General features: G+C 42.6%; 1 protein-coding gene across 1 annotated transcript in view; it reads left to right on the forward strand.

The window, feature by feature from the left end:
- The first annotated feature begins 1,820 nt into the window (after window positions 1–1,820).
- GAREM1 (GRB2 associated regulator of MAPK1 subtype 1) overlaps window positions 1,821–23,833 on the forward strand; it is a 170,036-nt gene continuing 148,023 nt past the window's right edge. Inside the window, exon 1 of the mRNA XM_063451433.1 lies at window positions 1,821–2,256. Coding sequence (XP_063307503.1) covers window positions 2,142–2,256 — 115 coding nt within the window. The 5' untranslated portion in view covers window positions 1,821–2,141. The remainder of the gene's footprint in view (window positions 2,257–23,833) is intronic.

A 23,833-nucleotide genomic window follows, 5' to 3' on the forward strand; every position in this document is an offset into this window, starting at 1 on the left:
GTTTTGCTACGTATGAGATGAGTGCGGGAAACGTCTTGAATCCTGTGCGGGGATTTAGGTGTTTTGCTAAGGGTCAATTCTTTGTTATGTGTGGTCCTTTTCATTATATTTAACACAAATGTGCCAGTTTAGTGAGCCCCAAAACTGGCCCTGTATTTTTGTGATTTTAAAAGCAAAATGGAACAGCTTAGGCTAAAATATTTAAACTGGAAAATATTTCCATTTCAGCCTAAACTGTGCAATCATTCCTTGGGCTCCTCTTAAAGGGAAACTCCAGGCACCCAGACCACTTCTGCTCATTGGAGTGGTCTGGGTGCCAACTCCCACTACCCTTAACCCTGCAACTGTAATTATTGCAGTTTTCATAAACGGCAATAATTACCTTGCAGGGTTAACTCCTCCCCTAGTGGCTGTCTACTAGACAGCCACTAGAGGGCACGTCCTGGTCCATAGCATTGAAAATCCTATGGAGAGGTCTTATGCGCCTGCGCGGGACATGTCGCTGCCTCTGGTAAGTTACTGAAGGGGTTTTGACCCCTTCAGCAACCGGGGATGGGAGGTGGGAGGGAGAGAGGACCTGCAGTGCAGGAAAACTGATTGTTTTCCTGGCACAGGAGTGTCCCTTTAACACTTCATATAAAGAATAACTCTTACTGAACTCATGGTAAACGTGCCTTACTATCGGCCAATCATACTGCTTCTCTCATATTCTGTAAAGGAATAATAGCTGCACGGTGATTGGCTGCAGGGACGCGCGACCGTGATTGGTCGTGACGTTGATATGGGCGGAGTTACACGAACTCAGGAAGTCGTCTGTCAGGTGACTCCACAAGCGCCGTATCCAGCCAGTGCAGACACAGGGTCCGTTAGGCCGCACCGTACTGTGCTCTGTCGGCTGGATCCCGAGCCTGTGCACTCCCTGCAGCCGTGTCTCGCCATGCTCATACCAGCTATTTACTACAGCTTACTTCCGGCGGGCTGAGCATCATGGGAAACGTAGTTCTTGGAAGCCCAGTAGCGCTCATGTCACCATCACTGAAGTAATGTGTGTGCAGGCTGTGTGGACATGGAGTGCTTCACAGAGACAACTCCCGTGATGCCTTGCCAGCCCTAAAGCAGTTGTTATAAAAGGGTCTGAGATGCCAGTTTTGACTATCACTCATTAAATAAACCGTGTTAACCCGCTGAGAAAGTCTAATAAACTTTAAAACTGAACACCCACGCTGAGGGTAAAATGTTTGACCACACTGCTTAATCTTGCTTCTTTCCAGTTTCCACCCAGCCCATGGCAGGGAATGATGGCCCAGAACCCGGGGAATAATTGCCCAGAACCCAGGGAATGATGGCCCAGAACCCGGGGAATGATTGCCCATGACAGGGAATGATGGCCCAGAACCCAGGGAATGATAGCCCATGACAGGGAATGATGGCCCAGAACCCAGGGAATGATTGCCCATGGCAAGGAATGATTGCCCATGATAGGGGTGATAGCCCAGGAGCTGGAAGTGGCAATGCCCCCTGGTATCCTGTGCTCTAAGTGTGAGATCTTGCATGCAGTTCGTTGTGCGGCCGCTGGGGGTCGCTGTAGAACCGTCTCTTTTCCTGGACTTTCCAGCACACAAAACCTTTGGATGAGGACAATGTGTGTGCAATTCATTAAACGGGCGCCCGGGGTCGCTGGAGAGCCATCCCTTTCCCATGGACTCTAGTCAAACATTGAGGACATCTCGCGTGTGTTTCGCCGTGCGGCCGCTAGGAGTCGCTGTCCAGCCGTTTCTCTAGATTCCCAGTGTAGAAGCGCCTTTGCTGTGGATGTCAGGAAGTCGTTTCCCTTTCTGCAGTCTGGTTTTGGGAGGCGGTCTCCTGGAGCTGCACAGGCGTCTCCTACACCCCTTGTTGATTAGTCAGTGTTTTGCAAGCATTGGTTATGGTGTTCTGTACTGTGTGCAGCCGGCTGGCATTGAATTCACTGGAGGAGGAGGCAGGATCCCAGCTCGGCACCCAGTGACCTCTGCCTGGGACAAGGAGACCATGGGCAGCAGGAGCCACCAGCACAGGAGCCAGCCCTGAGACCAGAGCAACATCTCACAGCTCCTGCTGGACCCCCATCTCCTGGGTCTGCTCCTCACCAGGGGGACAACATGGACCTCTCAGCCCCCTCCTCCCTGAAGGATGTAAAGTGGAGCTCAGCCTCATACCCCCTGGATCTGCTGGTTAGCTCTTACCGTTTACCTCAACTGGTCAGACTGGACTGTGGTAAGTGAGTGGAGAGAGAGGGAGCTCCAGCCTGCTGGCAAACTTCATCACAGCATCTGCATGACCTCACTGTGTGACATGGGATCACACATACACAACACATGGTGTGATATCCAGAGCCCATATGGAGTCTGCATAACACATTGTTTCCTTTTTTATAATGCCCCTGGCTGTGCAGGCAGGGGGCATAGCAGCAGTGTGATATATAACTCATTATATCAGTGTGTTAGGCAGACAGACAGTGTGTATTTAGCACATGCTGTAGATGACAGACTGTTACATAGCTAAGTGCAGTGCCTGCTGTAATGTAACTGTGTGTGCAGTGCCTGCTGTAATATTGGATATGCAGTGCCTGCTGTAATGTAACTGTGTGTGTGCAAGTGCCTGCTGTAATATTGGATATGCAGTGCCTGCTGTAATATTGGATATGCAGTGCCTGCTGTAATATTGGATATGCAGTGCCTGCTGTAATATTGGATATGCAGTGCCTGCTGTAATATTGGATATGCAGTGCCTGCTGTAATATTGGATATGCAGTGCCTGCTGTAATGTAACTGTGTGTGTGCAAGTGCCTGCTGTAATGTAACTGTGTATGTAGTGCCTGCTGTAATGTAACTGTGTACGTAGTGCCTGCTGTAATGTAACTGTGTACGTAGTGCCTGCTGTAATGTAACTGTGTATGTAGTGCCTGCTGTAATGTAACTGTGTATGTAGTGCCTGTTGTAATGTAACTGTGTATGTAGTGCCTGCTGTAATGTAACTGTGTATGCAGTGCCTGCTGTAATGTAACTGTGTATGCAGTGTCAGCTGTAATATAACTGTGTGTATGCAGTGTCAGCTGTAATATAACTGTGTGTATGCAGTGCCTTCTGTAATATAACTGTGTGTATGCGGTGCCAGCTGTGATGTAACTGTGTGTATGCGGTGCCAGCTGTGATGTAACTGTGTGTATGCGGTGTCAGCTGTGATGTAACTGTGTGTATGCGGTGCCAGCTTTGATGTAACTGTGTGTATGCGGTGCCAGCTGTGATGTAACTGTGTGTATGCGGTGCCAGCTGTGATGTAACTGTGTGTATGCGGTGCCAGCTGTGATGTAACTGTGTGTATGCGGTGCCAGCTGTGATGTAACTGTGTGTATGCGGTGCCTGCTGTGATGTAACTGTGTGTATGCGGTGCCTGCTGTGATGTAACTGTGTGTATGCGGTGCCTGCTGTGATGTAACTGTGTGTATGCGGTGCCTGCTGTGATGTAACTGTGTGTATGCGGTGCCAGCTGTGATGTAACTGTGTGTATGCGGTGCCAGCTGTGATGTAACTGTGTGTATGCGGTGCCTGCTGTGATGCAACTGTGTATTTACATTGCCCTATACCTTCTTTCTCCACACCTGACACTGGCAGCTGGATTGGCAGTGTGTGTTACTCTTACACTACTACTTCTCCTACCTTCCATATTTTCCATGGCAGCTGCCATGTTGCTGTAATAAATAATAGCAGTGCTTACATTTGATTGTGTTGTGTCTGGGACGTCACGACTGACGTCTATTGACTTGAATGGACCGAATAAGGAGAGTACAGCACTGTTTGGGTCTAAGAACACTGTGAACTGTCCTATAACAGCACTTACACTGTGTGCATTTCATTAAACCAGTTAGCTAATGTTTTGTAACCATATTCCATTTCTTTTGATCTCTTATTCGAGGTATGCTGTATTATGTATCTTTTGCATTGTTGGTTAATGCTAAATAAAAGTGCTTTATTTATTTTACACTAACATTCTTTCTAGATTCATATTACATCACAAGTAGTGATTATGCTGTTGGGATATTAAACATGATTCCTATGTGATGCTGCAGCTTTTTTTTTGTTCCAGAAATTACTAAGCAAATACGTTTTATAACTTTAAGGACCACTATAGTCACCCAGACCACTTCAGCTCAATGAAGTGGTCTGGGCGCTAGGTCCCCCAGGTTTTAACCCTTCAGATCTAAACATAGCAGTTTCAGAGAAACTGCTATGTTTACATTACAGTGTTAATCCAGCCTCTAGTGGCTGTCTTCCTGACAGTTGTTAGAGGCGTTTCCCTGACGCTCAATGAGAAAATCGCATTGAGCACGCAGAACGTCCACAGGAAGTATTGAGAAATGCTGATGTCGGAAGGGGAGGAGAGGTCACCAGCGCCGAGGGAGCCTGGCGCTGGATAAAGGTAAGTGGCTGAAGGGGTGTTAACCCCTTCAGCCCAGCAGGAGGGGGGCCCAGAGGATGGTGGGGACCTAAGGACAGTATAGTGCCAGGAAAACAAGTTTTTTGTTTTTTTTTCCTGACACTATAGTGATCATTTAATACAGGTCCTTTACTGAGTTGTTTTTTTTTTTTACTCATTGCCATTAGCCAAAAGTCATAGGTTTTCATTCACTATACCTTGAATTCTAGGAAATTGTAACCAAAATTGCAAATTGTTAAAACAACCAAAACCAATCTTTTACAAGGCTATAGTCACTGTTTGGCTATTTTAGCCAACATTTGCAGTTCTCTGTTTATTAAATAAACCCTATAGTTAAAGGTTACTCAAAACAGTTTAGCCTCTACGCTACAGCATTGTCTGTGGTCACTATGCCAGTTCCCTGGCTCTGTCCCACATTAAGGATTCAACATTTTTTTGAATGGTATTACACTTGCCTCGGGCTTTTCATCAGGTTTTTTTGTGTGATAAACTAAAACAGAAGTTGCCATTCTACTTTTATATTAAAGTGAACCTGTCATGTATTTTATGGCTGATATTATTAAAGGGATACTATGAGCACCAAAACAATTTCAAGTTATAATGTAAGCATCAAAACATCTTCAGCTTAATGAAGCAGTTATAGTGTATAGATCATGCCCTCTGCCATTTAGGAGTCATTGGCTCCTAGTCACCTCAAAACCGGAACCCCATCCCCCACTACATGGCTCCAGACTCCTCTAACTGGAACCTATAGCTGTGGGAGGTGCATCTCATGTAAATTTATGAAAAAAGACTCTAAAATAGTCAAAGACAGTTTGGAGAAAGAGGCCTTTACCATAACTTCTTTCTTTAACTGCAACACATCAGGGGTTGTATATTTGCTTACGTGCGAATGCAACAAAATATGTAGGCAAAACATTCCGCCCCTTTAAGAAGCGTGTACAGGAACACATTAGATCCAGTAAATATCCAGCGGAAACTCCTATCTCCAGACACCTTCGCGAATACCACAATAGCGACCGTAAGGGGTTACGCTTTTGTGGCTTGGAACTGGTAAAAAAGAATCCCAGACGAGGCAATTATGACAAATTCCTCCGGCAAAGGGAATGTTTCTGGATCTACAGATTGAAGACTCTGAGTCCTAAGGGTCTAAATGAGGGATTCTCCTTTTCCCCCTTTCTATAAGAACATTTACACCTCTTATGCTTTCCATGAATATGCTTGTTTGCAATTTCTATGTTACATCAACATTTGGTATGCTTTACCTTTAAGTTACACCAACATCTGGTATAGTATTTTTACAGTTTAAACTCCTTTTGGTTAATTTATTTTAAAATTTGTACCTTTTACTACTACATACCTCTGTGTCATCAAGAATGACATTATGAGAGCAGTTTCTGCTCTCTTATTACATTGAGACTTTATCTACTGTCTCAAGGGTCTGCCCCCTATGATTATTCCCCACTTGGACACAAATACTTCAAACTGAGGGACTATAATTCCACTTATCTAACATAATTTACGTCCCTCCAGCCGACACTGTTGCCGGCTCGAGCAGCCCTTGACTCCTCCCCCTCCCGTGACGCGGCCTCATGCGATTGGCCATGACGTCACGGGAGGGGCGGGCACTAGCCCTTCATAAACCCGGCGGTGACGGGATCCCCTCACTGCTCTTGAAAAAGGCGCCACATAGCGCCGAAACGCGCGTCGAGAAGACGCTTAGCCTAGTTAGATACTTTACTTTCCTAATCATACGCTAGACATAGGCTGAGTTAGAATTTTGATTCTTCGATTTTATACTACAAGGGGTTGGGAAGAGTTGGGCACTTGGGTCCGGCTGGATGGGAGACATTCCCTTTTTCTGTGTGACAGGGGTAGCTCTTTGTTACTAAGGAAGCTCTTAAACTAGTAGCCTTGTATAACTGCAACTCTGTATCCCTCCTTAACATTACTATCAGATTTGCTCTGCTACTTGGTCTGCATTTACCTTTTTAGAAACAATCCTCTACTTTTGGAATCTGGCATTTGGGGCTGACTACTATCTAGATGAATTGAGTTATTTGGGTATCTCTTTATAAGGGGGGACTCACTAGTGTAGTCAGCCTTCATCTGCCCTATTTTAACTACTACCTATTTAATAGGACTACTGTTTACCATACATTTCAGGGAAGGAGACCCTGATATTAGGGGTATCCCTCCCAGAATAGCAGTGTGGCTATATCCTATGCAGACATTCTGGCACTATAGAGTTCATCTGTGATTAAAGTGCTATAAACATCCAGGTAGACACTCTACTACCATATGATAGTTTGAATTACTAGCTTTTATGTGTCTAGGTGCAGTTTGGCTACACTCTGGCATTATTGAGTTTATCTGTGGTCAGGTTCTATATACATCTAAGTAGACACTCTATTACCATATGCTAGTTCGAACAACTAGCTTTTAGGTGTCGAGGTGTAGTATTTTCCACAGTAACCCTCTCTACATCTACTCTGCTACCCCCCGCATTGTCAGTACAGCCTCCTGGACCAATTCCCACTCCTGTACCCCATGTATTTTACTAGTCTCTGTAAGTTTTTCTAATAACTCTATATTATTTTCCTTACTCTATACACCAAGGGAGCAAGTACCCAATATGTGGGCACACCCTCAGTCAAGAGTGTTTTGGTAGATGGATTTTTTGTTTTCCTCTCCAAACACCTTGAGTTTTGGGATTTTCTCTATTTTCTATTGTTTACTGCGCTGGGTTAGGCCCTTCATGTGTTTCCCACTTAGTCCTTGCTTTGGCTCCAGAACTGGATTCTTCTAGCTCTACAGCCATTTTCCTCTCTTTAGCCATTTAGGAGTCACTTTTGTTTCTGGTTACCCAGCCACATCTCCCCTGGCTGTGACTGACACAGCCTCCATGATAAAACGGCTTCATTTTCAATCAGACAGAACAGTGCAGTGTGTTTGCTTTATAAGTTTGCATTTTCTTTGTTAATTTTACTTTATTCACACATTGCTGGTTTCCTAGCAAACCAGGAAAGAAGAAATTCTAAATTAAACAGACTGTGCAATATAGGAGTTTTAAAAATACATATCTCTTTACAGGAAGTGTGTAGGTAAAATGTGTAGGTCACATGCAGTGTACGTGTGACAAGGGCTGCATAAACAAAGTGATTAAACTCCTACCTGGCAGAGAATTTAGCGGGGAGGACTGCATTTGCATGATCTACAAACCAAAACCACCTTTTTAAAATAAAAACGTAACCTTAAAAAAGGTTATTATTGAGAGTTTGTAGTTATTATGGCATGATTTAAGTTAATCTTTTCTAGAGCTGATTTTAGAAATAAAAAATAAACAAAAGTACTAGCATAATGTAGCTATATACATACAGGCTAAAAATGTATAATAATTGAACTAAGAATGCAAGTGGATTAGCCAAGTAGACTGTAGACATAGGGTGATTACCTGAAGCAGCTTGCAAACTACAGAGTGGCACAAGAGACAAACTTAAGATGAACATTAAAGAAACAGTACATTATAATAAAACGATATCATGTAACATGACACGTCCAATGAAAATAGAACATGTGTGAGCATTGTCAAAAATGGCTGATGCAGTGATACATTTGTGTGAGGTACTACAATAAAAATTAGTTCTCTCTCCACTGTGGGACAAAATAGTCCACTTTATTTGCTCCTTGCTACTCCGCCTTCCACACATTGGATTATTCACAGAGAGATGCCATACTATGTTATCGTTGCACATATCCTGCAAATCCCAAATGGTTTGGCCTACTCCAGCATGCGGGGATGAAGTAAGAGGGGGAACTGAACATAGTCCACGTTTGACATGAATTTCTGTGGAAGTCTGCTTTTAAATTTGAAAATTATTTATTTGGGAATTTTCTTTGCAGAAAAAAAATGTTTGAAGTTAAATCTGAATTGACAAATTTTGTATGCAGTTTGATGCATGATAAATCCCTGATTTCCTGTACCTTCCATGGAATTCAGACAAACGAGGACCACCTTTGGATTTGCATCTGAATTGAATTTTGTAACTAGATGAAAACCGTATTCTCTGGTGGAATGGTAGAGCTAATAAAATGAATTACATATGTGCTCAGCAATGCACAGTACATTTTATCAGACACATGTGCAGCCCCAGTTTACATATACACCATATGATATGACCAAAATAAAAAAGGAAGATAATTGTAGTTTTTGTGGGTTATGTTTTCCCAGGTAAACAACTTTAAAAAAAATAAAAATATATATATATTCCTAGTTTCACCCTCATTTCTGCAGTATGGAGAAGTATTCTGATTATACACCTTTTCCAGTTCAGGTTCGCAAAAGGAACCTTCTAGTGTGCAATCAGCTGTGAAATACAAATCCCACAAAGTTCAGCATCTTGAAATGCTTGTTGAACATCAATTGATTCGTACTCCATCACAGCTGGCTTACCAGAAGTTACTTCTCCATTTTTTTCATAATGCTATGATTTCCTAAAGAGGCCTTAGATACATATCTTATAGGGATTAGTGGTGAGATTGGCTTCCTTTCCGCATGTGAGCTGTGACTGTTTTGCCAGCAGATGCGCTTAGACTTTTTTTTGTCCTAGGACCTAGAGCATTTCAGAAATGAGGCTGTGTTTACTAAATTTCATTGTTTTCCCTCTGAATGCTTTGTTGTGTCCTGCAATGGAAAACTATATAAACAACAAATTATTAAAAAGTTAAAGGAACACTATAGTCACCTAAACGAGTTTAGCTTAATGAAGCCGTTTTTGTGTGTAGATCAGTGGTAGTCAACCTTTTTTTACCTACCGCCCACTAATGCATCTTTTTGGTTGAAAACATTTCCTTACCGCCCACCAGTTTTCGCGCAAATGCAGAATATTTTTTAGAAAGGAGGGTGTTTAAAAAAAAAAAAAAAAAATGTACGTACATTTATCTTTTTATTTCTACTTAATGCAGGTTTATAAAGTTTTAACTTTATAAAGTTTAATGAGAAAACAATAAAGTAAATTGTAAACAGACACACATACATACACACACAAAGACACAGACAGGCACACATACAAACACACACACACAGACATGCACACACACATGCAGACACACAAGACACACATACAATGACACATACATACAAAGACAAGACACACATACATACAGACACACATATATACAGACAGACACATACATACAAAGACACATACAGACACACACACACACACACACACAAGACATACCTACAAAGACACACACACACAAACAAACACACACATTATATTTAAGTCACCCTCCTGTTTCCTACCTTTAAGGTGCAGGAGGGTGACTTTCCCTGGGGTCGAGTGGTGGCTCAGGTGGATGGGAGTCAGAGTTCCCACTCTGACTCCCTGGTGTTCCTCCCGCACGGCTCTCAGTTTTAGCTGGGAGGAGTGACCGGGGAATCACTTCCTCCCAGCTCTGTGATGTCATCACAGGGGGCCCGGTCGCGCTGTTAAAGCGCCCAGCGCTGTTAAAGCGCCCAGCGCTGACCGGGCCCCCTCACAATCCACATCCATCGGGTGGCCCTGACAGCATGGGCCACCCGATGGACACCTCCATATGCGGCCCCGGCGGTTTGCCGTGCGGGCCGGGGCCGCAAATGGTCACGGCGGTACCCAGTCGCACGGGTACCGCCGGCTGGCACCCGCCGGGCGTCAAAACCTGGAAATCCCTACCGCCCACCTGGAATCCTAAAACGCCCACTAGTGGGCGGTAGGGACCAGGTTGACGACCCATGGTGTAGATCATGCTCCGGTTTCACTGCTTAATTCACTGCCATTTAGGAGTTAAATCACTTTTTTTCTGTTTACGCAGCTCTTGTCACACCTCCCCTGGTTTCACTTTCAATCAGATGCAATTTACCTTAAACAATTGTATCTTTCTCTGTGAATTGAACTTTAATCACATACAGGAGGGTCTTGAAGGGTCTAGCAAGCTATTAACATAGCAGGGGCTAAGAATCTAAATTAAACAGAACTTGCAATAAAGGAAGGATAAACTGTAGATGACTCTCTACAGGAAGTGTTTATGGAGGCTGTGCAAGTCACATGCAGGGAGGTGTGACTAGGGTTCATAAACAAAGTTATATAACTCCTAAATGGCAGAGAATTGAGCAGTGAGACTGCAGGGGCACCAAAACTACTTCATTAAGCATTAAGCTAAAGTTGTTGTGGTGACTATAGTGTCCCTTTAAGATGATCAAAAAGGAGGTGAGAAAGGCCCAGCTCAAATGGTATTACAATTTACTTCAAGCAAATAACAGATTTTATGAAAGCTGGTTTCATTTTAGAATTTTGTAGTTTTAACCATATTTTAGGTCTTTTTCTCTATACAATGGAGACCATGAGAGGCATTTTTGTTTCCCACCATCGGGAAATGGTGTTCTGTAGAGAGGGAAGATTTTCTTTCATGTAGCAATTTTTGCATTTTATTTTTTAATCCTAAAATTTCAATCTGCGCAGTGTTAATACTGGCAAGATAATTTTTAAAATCATTTTAGAACTGATCGAAACAGGAATGAACTTCTGCATTTCAGATTTACACTAGCATGGGCCGTGCGTATATCAATGCAAAAGTTAACTATTTTACGTGCTTTACTGGGCTTTGCATGTAAATTTTAATAAACAAGAATAAAAACAATCATACAAATTCTTATCACAATCTATAGCTAACTTTTTGTTCGGTATTAGGATGTGCCGAAATTAAAGTGACAGTTCCTCTTTAATACTTTAATTGTCTTTCCTTCTATGCAATTTTTGTTTACATCATTGACATTAGCTGTTATTTGCGATGTAACCATTCTTCTCTTGCTTGACCACCTGTTGAGCAATCTGTACGTCTAGAAAACTTCTATTAATTTAAAAAAAAATTCCCACCAGGAGTATGAAATGTCTTGTTTTGTTTTTTCCTTAAAGGGGACCTGTCCCAGACAATTAAGGCTCATTAGATGGAGCATAAAATGCTATCTGTACGTTGTGCTAGCAGTTTTGCTAAGTAATGTATATATTAGGAGAAAAACCTATTTAAAAATAGGCTTATCTTTTAACGGTCAGTCAATGCCTCGGCCTGCCCTGATCCCCCACCAGTGGGGGCTATTCAACTAAACAGCGGACATAAGGTCCCCCTTGGCCCCCACCCATGAGTGGTGGGTGAGGGCCATAAATGAAAAGGGGGGGACCAATTGTCCTCCCCCCGGCTCCCACCCATGAGTGGCGGGTGGGACAATGGGGGGACCTATTGTCCGCTCCGTGACCGTCCCATTAGTGGCAGGTGGGGGCCCTACATGAAAATGGGGGGACCTATTGTCCTCTCCCCTGACTCCCACCCATAAGCTGCAGGTGGGGGCCCTAATAGACAATGGGGGGAGACCTATTGTCCTCCCGCCTGGCCCCTACCAATGGGTGACTAGTGGTCCCCAAGCTCCTAGTCACCTCCCCACCCAAAAAAAGCCCTACCTACCTACACACTAAAAATAGTGAGGGGGAGACAATAAAACTAAATACCTGTAAATTAATAAAAAAAAAATACTTACCATATGATGTCTTCTTTCTAAAACCTTCTTTTTTCAGACCCAAAAAAGGCCAAATAAAGAGCCATAATACCTGTCGAACTTAAAAATAAATTAAAAACCCAAGCGCAGAAAAAAAAAGCCTTCCCATGCCCTGCAATTTGACTCAGAACACTCTGATTGATTGGTTTAAGCCAACCATGATTCGTAACTTGCAAGGCTCACTATTTACCTATCAGAGCACTCTTATTGGTTGGCTTAAACTAACCAATCAGAGCATTCTGAGTCAAATTTCAGGGCGTGGGAAGGCTATATAAGCCTTCCCCCGCCCTGCGGAGCTCAGTCTGTGTGGTGCTCTCGCTGGGTCAAGATGGATTATTTTTTTTTGGCATCGGGTTTTTAATTTATTTTTAAAGTTTGACAGGTATGATGGATTTTTATTTGTCTTTTTGGGGGGCTGAAAAGAGAAGGTTTAAGAAAAAAAGACCTTAAATTGTAAGTTTTATCTACAGATATTTAGTTTTATTGTCTCCCCCCTTACTATTTTTATGGTGAAGGGGGTATGTAGGGCTTTATTTAGGAACACTTGATAAATCAAAACCAATAACAGAGGTTCTATTAGCTCCCCTGAACTAAGTCCCGCAGTGCGCAGAGGAGATTTTCTGCTTTTCTGTGTGGTTTTCCTTTCCTCATTGGCTAAGCGCAATCAGCAGTTAGTCGCCCTCTAGCTTTGCATAAAATGAGAGATGAATCGTAGGTATCAGGTTTCTAGCAGATCAGGTCAGGTTTGCATACTGTGTAGTGCATCAGAAGAGGTAAACAGTTGTCTACCGATCTGACATGGGGAAAGGAACATAAATGATTTGCATACTTTCACATTTTGTCTAGTTATTAATTTCCCCTCTGCTTCTAGAAGGAATAAGGCACATCTGTTTAAATAGGTTTGTAAGTAAATCTAAGAGTGGTAATGTTATTTATTTTGCCCTAGAAATGGAAGGAGGGTACTTAATTTAATATTCTGCTGCCTTAGGTAAGAAGGGTGGCATTTTTTTTAAATACTGCATAATAAAATGCCTTTCTATCAATCTTGGGTACTCCCATGTACATAGACTATATATTTAGGTGTAACATATAAAAGCACAAAAGCTTGCTCCTGATATGCAGTCTGGGATGGCGAAAGAGGTGGATGTAGTTAGTGTAGCAGAAAGGGGACATACTACATTATTATTGACGGTCCTACCAGAACTGGAACAGTTATTGAGCTATGTTTATGGTTTGTGACATTCATCCTAGTATAACAGCTTTTTATCAGCCTGCTATCTTTATGTGTGTCTGACTATGTGAAAGTGCACAATTTTAAATATGTAAAACAGTCTTTCTTTTTTTCTTCATTCTTGAAATGCTTGAGGTAAAGTTCTGGACTGCAATCCAGCATTACCTGTCATTCTAGTCAGGATCAGTTTGGTTCATGTGAAGGTGTAAATGACGATGTTGACTGTGGTAACCAGCATTGTGTGTAAAAGCAGACTTTGAAAGCGTTACGTATCGCATTCTCTTGGTGATGGGGGTTCTATTGATTTGTTGTTTGTGGTTTGCTTAGTACCACAGACAGTTAGTTTTCTGTATTTATGCCCAACATAGGGGTTTGTTTTCTTGTGAAAACAGTTATATGACAAGTTATTTGCAAAATTGAAAAGAAAAGAGATACATTTAGAACAGATAAGTTCAAGTTCTAAAATTCCCTCCTCCCCCCAAAAAACACCCCTTCCGAACACCAAGAGACCATAATGCAGAATTTTTATTCAATGACATTAATTTAGCATTTAAATGTAAATACCAGATACCAAAGTACCAGTATGGCGTGTGTGGTCTCCAGGTCCAATGGAGAGCCCTGGTTTTAGGCAAAACTATTTATTTGACAAATATCTGGGCTATAGTGCAAATTACTAGTCCACAGTAATGAAAACACTTTATAGAGTGAAAGAGACAAAGTACACACACTACAGTCGAACACGCAAGGAATAGGGACCTAGACAAGCTCGTAAATGGTTTACTTGCCTGAGTCAAGGGTACTGAGGCAACATAATCACCGAAACCAGGTCAAAACCATAAAACAGGTTGAAATTGAATGAGAGAGTGGACTATCTGTTTTTAGGAACCAGATCAAGGGTTGTGTCCTGCAAGTGTTGTTTTTGGTTCAACATCTTCTTGTATGATTCAGCTATTAAGAAGAACTGGGTTGTGGGATAGAGCAGTGTTGAAGAGCATGTTTTGAGTAAAACCTAGACAATGCATTCATATACAAATACACATGCAAACCTCCCATTTTAATTCACCCTCTCCATGCTGTTCCTGCTTACCTTTACCTGTAACAAAAAAAAAAAAAAAAAAAAAAAAGGGCAGGAATACGGTCTCATGGGGAAGCAGGAAGTGTCTTCATCCCTGAGCCTTATATTTAGGCAACTTTGCAGGAGGCTATAAGGCCATATTACAGTGCAAGTGGTGCCGGAAAGGATTGCTCTGTGGTTTCATTACATCTACTTTTTAATATATATTTATAGTAATTATTATAAACCCTCATTTCTGTTGCCTGTGAACATGTGTATGTGTTTCTTGCTTCATATCTCCTGTCTGTGTTGTCAAGACTCTAGGAGACACACAATTTTCTTTTGTAGATTGTTTGGGTTAAAGGGACACTCCAGGTCACCTAAAACAAAGTGAATTATGTGTAAAGATGGAGTCCTCTTTTAATTATGTTTACTCAATAGAAATTTGCACTTTTATAATATAACTGTTATAGTCCCCTGACTGTCAATCAGACAACTGGTGCTGATACTCAGTGGAGCTAAACTCAAGAAGCAGCAATTGCCTAGAGCACCAGCCTTGCAAAGACTTCTCATTGAGCTGCACTGGGAAGTCTGTGATTGGATAGCCTCAAAAGACTAGACGTGGTGAGAAAGGGGGAGCTTGTAAAGGCTGCTGACGAGATCTGCAGCTGTTAAAAACGGATCTTACATATACCCCAATTTAAAAAAAAAAAGCATAATTAGGGTATATCTATTCAACAGTGATTTTTATTTTTGTGTATTTTTGTAATTCTGTCAGTGTAGTGTCCCTTTAAATGTTAATGCTCATTTCTTTTTCACAGTGCAAATTCAAAATATCAGGCCATACTGATTGTGTAATACAAAGGAAAATGGACAAATATTTTCCAGAGCTCATATTGATTTTTCTTCTAGTTTATGTAATAGAGTGCCAGGAAGTAAATCATTGCATGCTGATTTCCTATTCTCTGGAATGGTAGGGTTATTTTTCTTGAATTAACACAAAACCCTTGATTTCAAAGATAACTATCTCCTTCGTCTTTGATTTTCAGTTCTACAAGGTTTCTAGCTTGTCTATGACTATTTACATCAATTTAAATTAACTCCTTAAGGACGGCAGGCGTTCTATGCTGTCCTTAAGAAGTCGAGCCTAAAGCCGGCAGGCGGCATAGAACATACCCGCCGTCCTATGCACTTACTCGATCCCCATCTTTCCCCGCAGGCGATCGCTGTTGCTCCCGGTGTGGGGGGACTGTCTGACAGCCCAGACAGTCCCTTCCTTTGGCAAATTAGGCCCCACCGGGCCATGTGATCGTTCTGAAAGAGCAGTCCATATATCTGCCTACAGGGGTACTGCCTGTGTTGTCAGGCAGTCTCCTTGCTTCTGTAAAATAAAAATACAAATGTTTAGTAAATATATTATATCTATATATTTTATACACTGAACAAAATTCTAAACGCAACACTTTTGTTTTTGCCCCCATTTTTCATGAGCTGAACTCAAAGATCTAAGACTTTTACTATGTACACAAAATGCCTATTTCTCTCAAATATTGTTCACAAATCTGTCTAAATCTGTGTAAGTGAGCACTTCTCCTTTGCCGAGATAATCCATCCACCTCACAGGTGTGGCATGTCAAGATGCTGATTAGACAGCATGATTATTGCACAGGTGGGCTTTAGGCACATTAGGTCTTTCCTTAACATGTTCCTCTTCCTAACAGAGTGGAATCCACTGGTAAATTGTTACAAAATCTACCTGCTCCACTGCACTTTAAGACTTCCAATATCAAATTATCATTGTTTGCTCACTAACATTTTATTTAAAATGAAATAAATTATGCATATAACAGCAGGCAAGCCATGTCATTTGAAGATAACAAAGACATAATTGGTGGTGCCATATAATGTGAAACGATTCCCCAAAATTGAAGGGAAAAAACAGCCGCTCAAACCCCATGTAGCCTAAAAGTTTTTGTGTAAGAAAGAAATTTGAATAGTGTAACTTCCCCAATATAAGATTCACCAGTGCCACTTATCGAACAACAGCATAGGGAAAGTTGGCAGCTCTGAATTATGATCTAATGAGCTGATCATAACAACAGCAAGTAGAAATCAATACACACAACCAACAGGTGTCCAACTTTGCTGCTACGTTTTGTAATGACCTATCTTGGTAATGCCTGCTGTAATTTATACCTATTGCTATAGCAACTACAAAGCAGAGGTATACTAGGTATGACAACAAGTGGCCCCTACCCATCCTTCACCCAATATTGTGTATTAAAGTAGTTCGGGACTTATATAAATAAGACCACATAGGTCCCAGAATGTGGCAAGTCTTCTGAGACCCTTATTGGTTAGTGGCATTATTTGATAATGGCAGACAGTTCGTTGGCGAGAAGGTTGGAAACCAGGCAGGTGTTCATAGCGCCCGTTATATTTTGTAGGACACGCTAGCCATAAATTCTGCTGGTAATTCTGTGCTACTAATGGGGAGAATTGGCTGCTGGGAAAAGAGCTGATACTCACTAACAATAACAACTGCCACTTTATAGAGTACGGTTAGCTGATAGAACTTACTAACCACATGAAATGGAATGCAGGATTTCTAGAGCCATATGAGATATGTCATTTATTTTGTATAAAATGCTACAAATTTGAAGGGCTTCCAATCAAAGTCCAATTTCCTTGCTACAGTAAGCTTTACTGAGGATTCCACATGTGTGTGCGTGTGTGTGTGTGCGTGCGTGCGTTTGTTCGTGTTCCAAATAGGTTATAATGGGGAAAAATTGTGATTGAAAACTACTTCCACCTGAATTCTATGGATAGTTAAAGCGGCACTGTCATGTTGAACTTACCTTTCTTTAATCGATTCTTCTTCTCTTCCTCTCTCAGAATCTGTTCTTAATTTCTTCCTGTCTGCTCTAGTTTTCTTTAAAGCACAAGACAAAGTAGGGAATATTTGTCTTATGGAGGTTTTCTATGTCTGGCCAGCGGAGGAGCAAAGTGTGCTGCATTTCAGGTGGTCAGAGCAATTTTTCCACAATTCTCACCTTTCCTCCGTGTTCCCACGTAGCCTCCTTTTACTTTTCCCGACAGAACGCGGTTGAAACTACAAAATTGCGCTCTAACAGAATGAGAACAGTTTCTCCATTCGTGTTAGGACGCAATTCGGGACTTTGTTCGTATCGGAATTTCATTCAGATGAATGAAACTCCGATCCTATTTGTGCCGCGGCTGCATCTTGCAGCCGCTTAGTAGATAGCTCCCAAATACCGTGGGAATTAGGGAGCTATCTACCAAAAAGCTGAAATCCCTAAATTGGTCTTTCAGCCAAATTTACTAATACTAAGTAGAGATTACTTAGTATTCATAAATTCTGCACCTATATCGCCTGAGCGGCGGGTGGTATCTCCCCACTTAGGCAGGTCTAATCAATATTCTGTGCAGATGTTTCGGTACACAATCCCAGCAACTTGGTTGTGTCTATCTGTGTATGCTGTTCCTGCTAACATCTTGCATTCAGCTATAAGGTGCTGGAATGTCTCAGAGGCCTCTTTGCACAGTCTGCACCTTGGGTCTTGCCTGGTGTGGTAGAATCAGGCTTCTATTGATCTTGTGCTGAGTGCCTGTTCCTGTGCTGCTAGGATTAGTGCCTCAGTGCTGTCTTTCAGTCCTGCCTTTTCCAACCACTGGTAAGATTTTGTCATGTGAGCCACATCCACTATCTCCCAGTGGTACACACCATGGAGAGGTTTGTCTAGCCAAGGAACCTCCTTTTTCTGCATTCTCTATCTGTTGAAGTCTCAGGCATTACCTTAGCATATATTGTGTGTATGTTCAGGCAAAAAAGCTAAATTGGAAAATGTCTTCAACTCTACTAAAGTAATAATGATTAAAAGCTATACTTGTTTTTTTCAACTCCAAGACTCTCTGTGACTGCTCCTCCTTCTGCAACTTCATGTTGGAGGCATCTCTTGCTATCTTCTTGTCCAATCCAATGTTCCTCTCTCCTCTGCGAAACGTGAATGTGCACCCAATTAAATACTTTTTATAGGGAAGCATTGAATCTAATACGTTCAACGTCCTCGTGATGTTTAATTAAATTAATGACATTTGACGTCCTCAATGACATGGATGTCGAACGTCACATAACCGAGTGAAACTTGGTCATTGCAGTGCGAAGAAGACAACCACTAGAGGCATGTTTAATCCTTTAATCAATACATTGCTGTATCTACTAAACAGCAAATGTTAAAGATTGAAGGGTTAAAAGGACATGGCCAGTCCACATAGACCACTTCATGAGATATCTTGACACCTTTAGTGGTCCTTTAAACTACACACGTGCAGATTGAATTCAGTGTGATCCATGCAGGGCAGATTCGGGTGTCAGATTTCTTTCTCCTGACGCTACACAATAATGCCCTGTTTCTGTCATTAGTAAGCTGGTCTGAAACGGAGATGGGTGGGACAGTAGGAGGGGGAGTGGGGGCTGAAGAAACTCCCCAAGCTGAGAGACATGCCGAACAATGCAATCTGACCAAGTTTTATAGCTAGTTTATAAACATTTATTACGTACTTTTCAACTCTTTCTTGCTTTATTTTGGCTTGTATATTTGTTTAAAACAATTTGCTTGCTGGCTTTAAAGGTTGTTTCTGCCCACAAGAGAGTTCCCTTCCGGGTACATCCTACAACTTCCCAGAGGACATTATTTCGTAGATGAGGTACTCCCCCATTTATTATGGCTACTTATCTTGCGGCAAATCTATAAACTAATTTTGCTTCTGACCCTGACTTCGAATATACACCAAACCGAGGAGGCGTCAGGAAGAAAGCTTTCATATGACATCTATGAGCTCTACTGGGAATCCAAGATATTTAAAGAAACCCCCAGGCGGCCATTTAAAGTAAAGACCTTGAACTGGAGACCAGAAAGGCTATCAAAGGATACGATCTGCTCAAACTGCGTGATCTGGGAACAATAGGGGACAAAGCAGGACTTTGTGTGATTGGCTGTAAATTTTTTCTGTTAAACAATGTTATGCATACATATCCTGTATGTCTCTCATTTAATGAAGTTTTCTGACCCTCTACACTCAGTCTCAGCTAATGTTTATGGGAAAAGCTATACCATCCTGAGTTTATGCTTTGGAAAACCAAACCTCCCCCCCCCCCCCCCCCCCACCCAATTCTTCCAGCATGGCTAGAATCACTATAGGTGGGTTAATCACTCTACCAAGGTGGGGTAGGATGAAAAAGTAACCTCTGGAGAGCCTCCTGGTAGGTAGCAGGTGAGAAAAGTCACATGAAGATATTGTGTGGCCTGTTATATCTGCAGACCCCATTTACAGCACTTGGATTACTGAGAATGCCTCTGCACAGTAGCTACAATCATGTATTACTAGCTCTATAGATCCATATAGGTTCTCCACCTAAAAGTTGAAAGATTTACTTACCTTATACAATACCAAGGCTCAAGATCATTGGGGACCTCGTGAGCAAGTGTGGAGAGAGTCATGCATGCATTCAGTCTTTCATATAGGAAAGGATTGAATCAATGCTTTCCTATGGGGGATTCAACATCACGTGACCGGGTTTTACTTGGTCCGTGCCGTGGAAGTGCTTCTAGTGGCTGTCACTGAAGGCGGACATAACCCTGCAATGTAAACATTCCAGTTTCTAGAAAACTGCAATAAACTCCTTTCAGAGTTAAAAGGACAGGGGTACTGCACTCAGACGACGTCATTGAGATGACGTTGACTGGGTGACATAAGTGTCTCTCTTACAGTTGCTATGGGTTTCTGCAACTTTTATAAAAACATAGCTCATTTCCAGGATCAAAATTTTGATTTAATTTTCACCATCCCTTTTCCAAAACTTTATCTGTACAGCCATTCACTCAGAAATGTGTGTGGGATAAAAATGTCTTTATTAAATCATGTTTTGATTATTCTATTCATCAAAATCTTCCTTTACTCTTGTCAAGTAAAACATTTTATTAGTAAAGATTGATTTTTTTTTTTTTTTTTTTTTATACCAGCTGTCATTGAGGTAGCAGAAAGATGAATTATTAGAGTTATAAAATCTCTATAAACTGTAAATGAAGATTTGTTTTAAATATGTTTATTAATGTCGCACACAAAAAAAAAAAAGCGTGGGCAGACATTTCACGAATCTGAAAATAACTTATGGTGCCTGCGCAGAGGCTCATAAATCAGAATAAGCAGGTAATAGAATATTTTAGATGTACATTGACTTTGCGACAAATGGTATATCAAAGGCATTTGACATGTAGTTTAACGCATTTTACCAGCTTATTAATCGCCTGAGCAGTACCCATGTCTAACTGCGCGTGTGATGGCGCTTTCAGCGTGGGTAGCCATATACGTAATTTATGTAACATACAAATAACTAAATTAAGCATATATAAACTTCACAACAGTGATTTTCGTTTCAGATTAAACCCAATTTATGTTAGTACTGCACCTGATAGCATCGCGCCTGGCTTAAAAGCTCTTTTTATATCTAGTAACAGGAGTGCGGCGTAAACACTTGTCCTAGACCAGTTGTTACCTGTGCATATGCATGTCTGACGTGTCAGTTAATGTACAGTTACCTGACTTAATATATCTAAGTATATGTTTCATAGACTTCCCTACTGGGGCATAGTGTATGCTCTATTGTTCTCCTCGCTAGTTCTATTCAACTGGGTATACTGAACCATCATCTAACCATGCAGTTGTTCTCATTCTGTGGCCGCCCTGGACGATGCTGCCTGGCAGGCCTAATATGCTGTAGACTAAACTGCTGTGCAGAAATACATCATGAAGCTATCTGATGAACTAATATGCAGTGGTAGACGGCTGTATTACTGTTGTAGTCTAATATCATTTTCATTAACAAGCAAAACTACAATTTATTCCAACTTTTAACCTTAAGCGCAAACCCATATGGGAGTGGGCAAGAGTAGTCAGGAGCTGTTATCGTTGTTAACGGTTGCGGGGTTGGTTTGTCCTTGTGGCTAATGCATAGAGGGCCTCTCTGTACGCTGCTGCCTCATCGTTCCTGAGGCGCCGAGCCTCTGTCTGTCCTCCCCACAACAACCCCAGTCCGTCACCAGGGTCCTCCGTAGCCCTGTGGGCACTCGGGGGCAGGGGCTATCCATCCGACTCCCACACCTAGAGTCCATGGGCCCCTCGCTCCCTGCACCTCCCCAACACCACCCAAGGTCCTGGACTCAGAGGAGTAGGTTGCCCATTGTCTCACCCGGTGCCGGCCTCTGTCGTAGAGCTGGCGCGCACCCCCCCCCCGGCCACCGGTCCGCCGGAGGGGCCGCGCAGGCCCGCCCCACCGGGCTCTCGGCCTCAGGGACACGGCCGTCTGGGGACCCCAACATACCCAGTGGCTGGGGCATCCACTCCTCCAGCAGGCAGGCAGCCATCACGGGGGCTCCATCCAGCGCTCGGCGGTGCTCAGGTCCGCATGGGCCGTTCAATATGGCCCTTCACAGCCAGTATTCTCCTTTTTCACTCTTCAATTTTGCGAGAGCACCGTTACTGTGTGCTCTCGCCTGTGATGGGGCCAATCTCCTTTGCTCCCGGTCTGGGTGTCTCCTCAGGCGGGTGTTCCAGTCCCCGTGCGTGCATCACTGATGTTGCTGGCTGGCTGAGTCACATGCAGCCGGTGCCAGTGCAGGCGGTCGGCATCTGAACCTCGCGGGTATCTCCGTTGTGGTCCGCGCCACCGCCTGGAAGCCGGGATATCCCCCGCCGGCCGCTGGGGGGGAGGGCAGGGCCGTGCCCCGGGCTCGGTATCGCCCCCTGTTTAGAGATCTGTCGCGGGATGACTCTTCAGCAATGGCCGCCGGCATTCTGGTGCTCTGCCACGTGTAGGCCGGTTTCGGTCCTTATAACTTGCCTGGCTTGCATCGGATAACATGCAGGCTTCAGGGTATGCTGGCACCTTTCTCCCTTCATTGATGGCAGGGTATCGTGCCCTGAAACGAGTATTTTAGGGCCTTTTGAGCAGCATTGTGCAGGAGCTCATTGTAGTCGCGTCCGACCGGCCCGGCGGCCCGGCCCCGCCCCCTAAATGAAGATTTGGAAAATAACAGTAATTCTTGAATTTGTAATCCATGCTCAAACTATGTGGTTATGGAAGTTAAATCAAAGCTATATTAGTTTTGTCATGTTTAGATTCCATTGATAAAGTAACTTTTATTTTAACTTTCTCAATGAACATACAGTTTTATCTTTTTTAAGCTTTTTAGCTAAAAAACAAAACCAACAACAAATACCTAGAAACATTTTGCACCATTAACAAATTCGATATTTTGACTCAATGCAAGACATTATAAATTGCAGGCTGAGAAATGCAATTTGGCTTTTGAGCACCTGCGTCTATATAGAACTCAAGGGATATCACCACAATTTCTCATTAGTAGAGTTTATTTTTCTGTGTGCTTTGTTTATCATACAGTGGTGTTTGCGTCAATTAATAGTTTACAACACAGTGATGAGGAAGGTGGCAAAAGAAAGGGATTTAAAGGGACACTATAGTCACCTGAACAACTTTAGCTTAAGGAAGCGGTTTTGGTGTATAGAACATGCCCCTGCAGCCTCACTGCTCAATCCTCTGCCATTTAGGAGTTAAATCCCTTTGTTTATTAACCCTAGTCACACCTCCCTGCAGGTGACTTGCACAGCCTTCCATAAACACTTCCTGTAAATAGAGCCCTATTTGGGCTTCCTTTATTGCAAGGAAGGTAAATTACATCTGTTTGAAAGTGAAACCAGTTTTTTTTCATGCAGGCTCTGTCAATCATAGCCAGATGAGGTGTGGCTAGGGCTGCATAAACAGAAACAAAGTGATTTAACTCCTAAATAACAGTGAATTAAACAGGGGAATGATCTATACACTAAAACTGCTTTATTTAGCTAAAGTAATTTAGGTGACTATAGTGTTTGTAACGGCACCCCGGGCATAACGGGGTTAAACCGCACAGCTACTGCAGAACACCAAACTCCCGAACTGAATACAAGGGAATGCTCCAAACTCCCGAACTGCATACAAAATAGCACTCCAAACTCCCGAACTGGAACCTCATGAATAGTTGCTAGCAGACGAACAGGAAAAAGCATCCAAGCATCTTACACTCCTGGCAATCAGTCTCTAACAGCATACAGTAAATCCCCCCCAAAGACGAGACAGAGCTCTGTCAAGCAGTGGTCTGGTTTATTGAGGGCTACCTGCCCACTATTTATGCAGGTCTTCCACCTGGTGGACACTCCCCTAGGGGACCAGATGGAAGACTGTGACAAAGGACAGACATGAACCAATGACAGACACACAGAGGTAAAACATCCCCACAATGCCTCCTAATGTCCCTCCCTCTGTCCTGGAGATAATTGGGAAGTAATCCAATTATCTCCCAGGACAAAGCCAAAACTCCATTAACCACATGGCAGTAAAAGACAC

The sequence above is a fragment of the Pelobates fuscus genome, chromosome 4 (genome assembly GCF_036172605.1).
Source record: "Pelobates fuscus isolate aPelFus1 chromosome 4, aPelFus1.pri, whole genome shotgun sequence".
Lineage (NCBI taxonomy): Eukaryota > Metazoa > Chordata > Amphibia > Anura > Pelobatidae > Pelobates > Pelobates fuscus.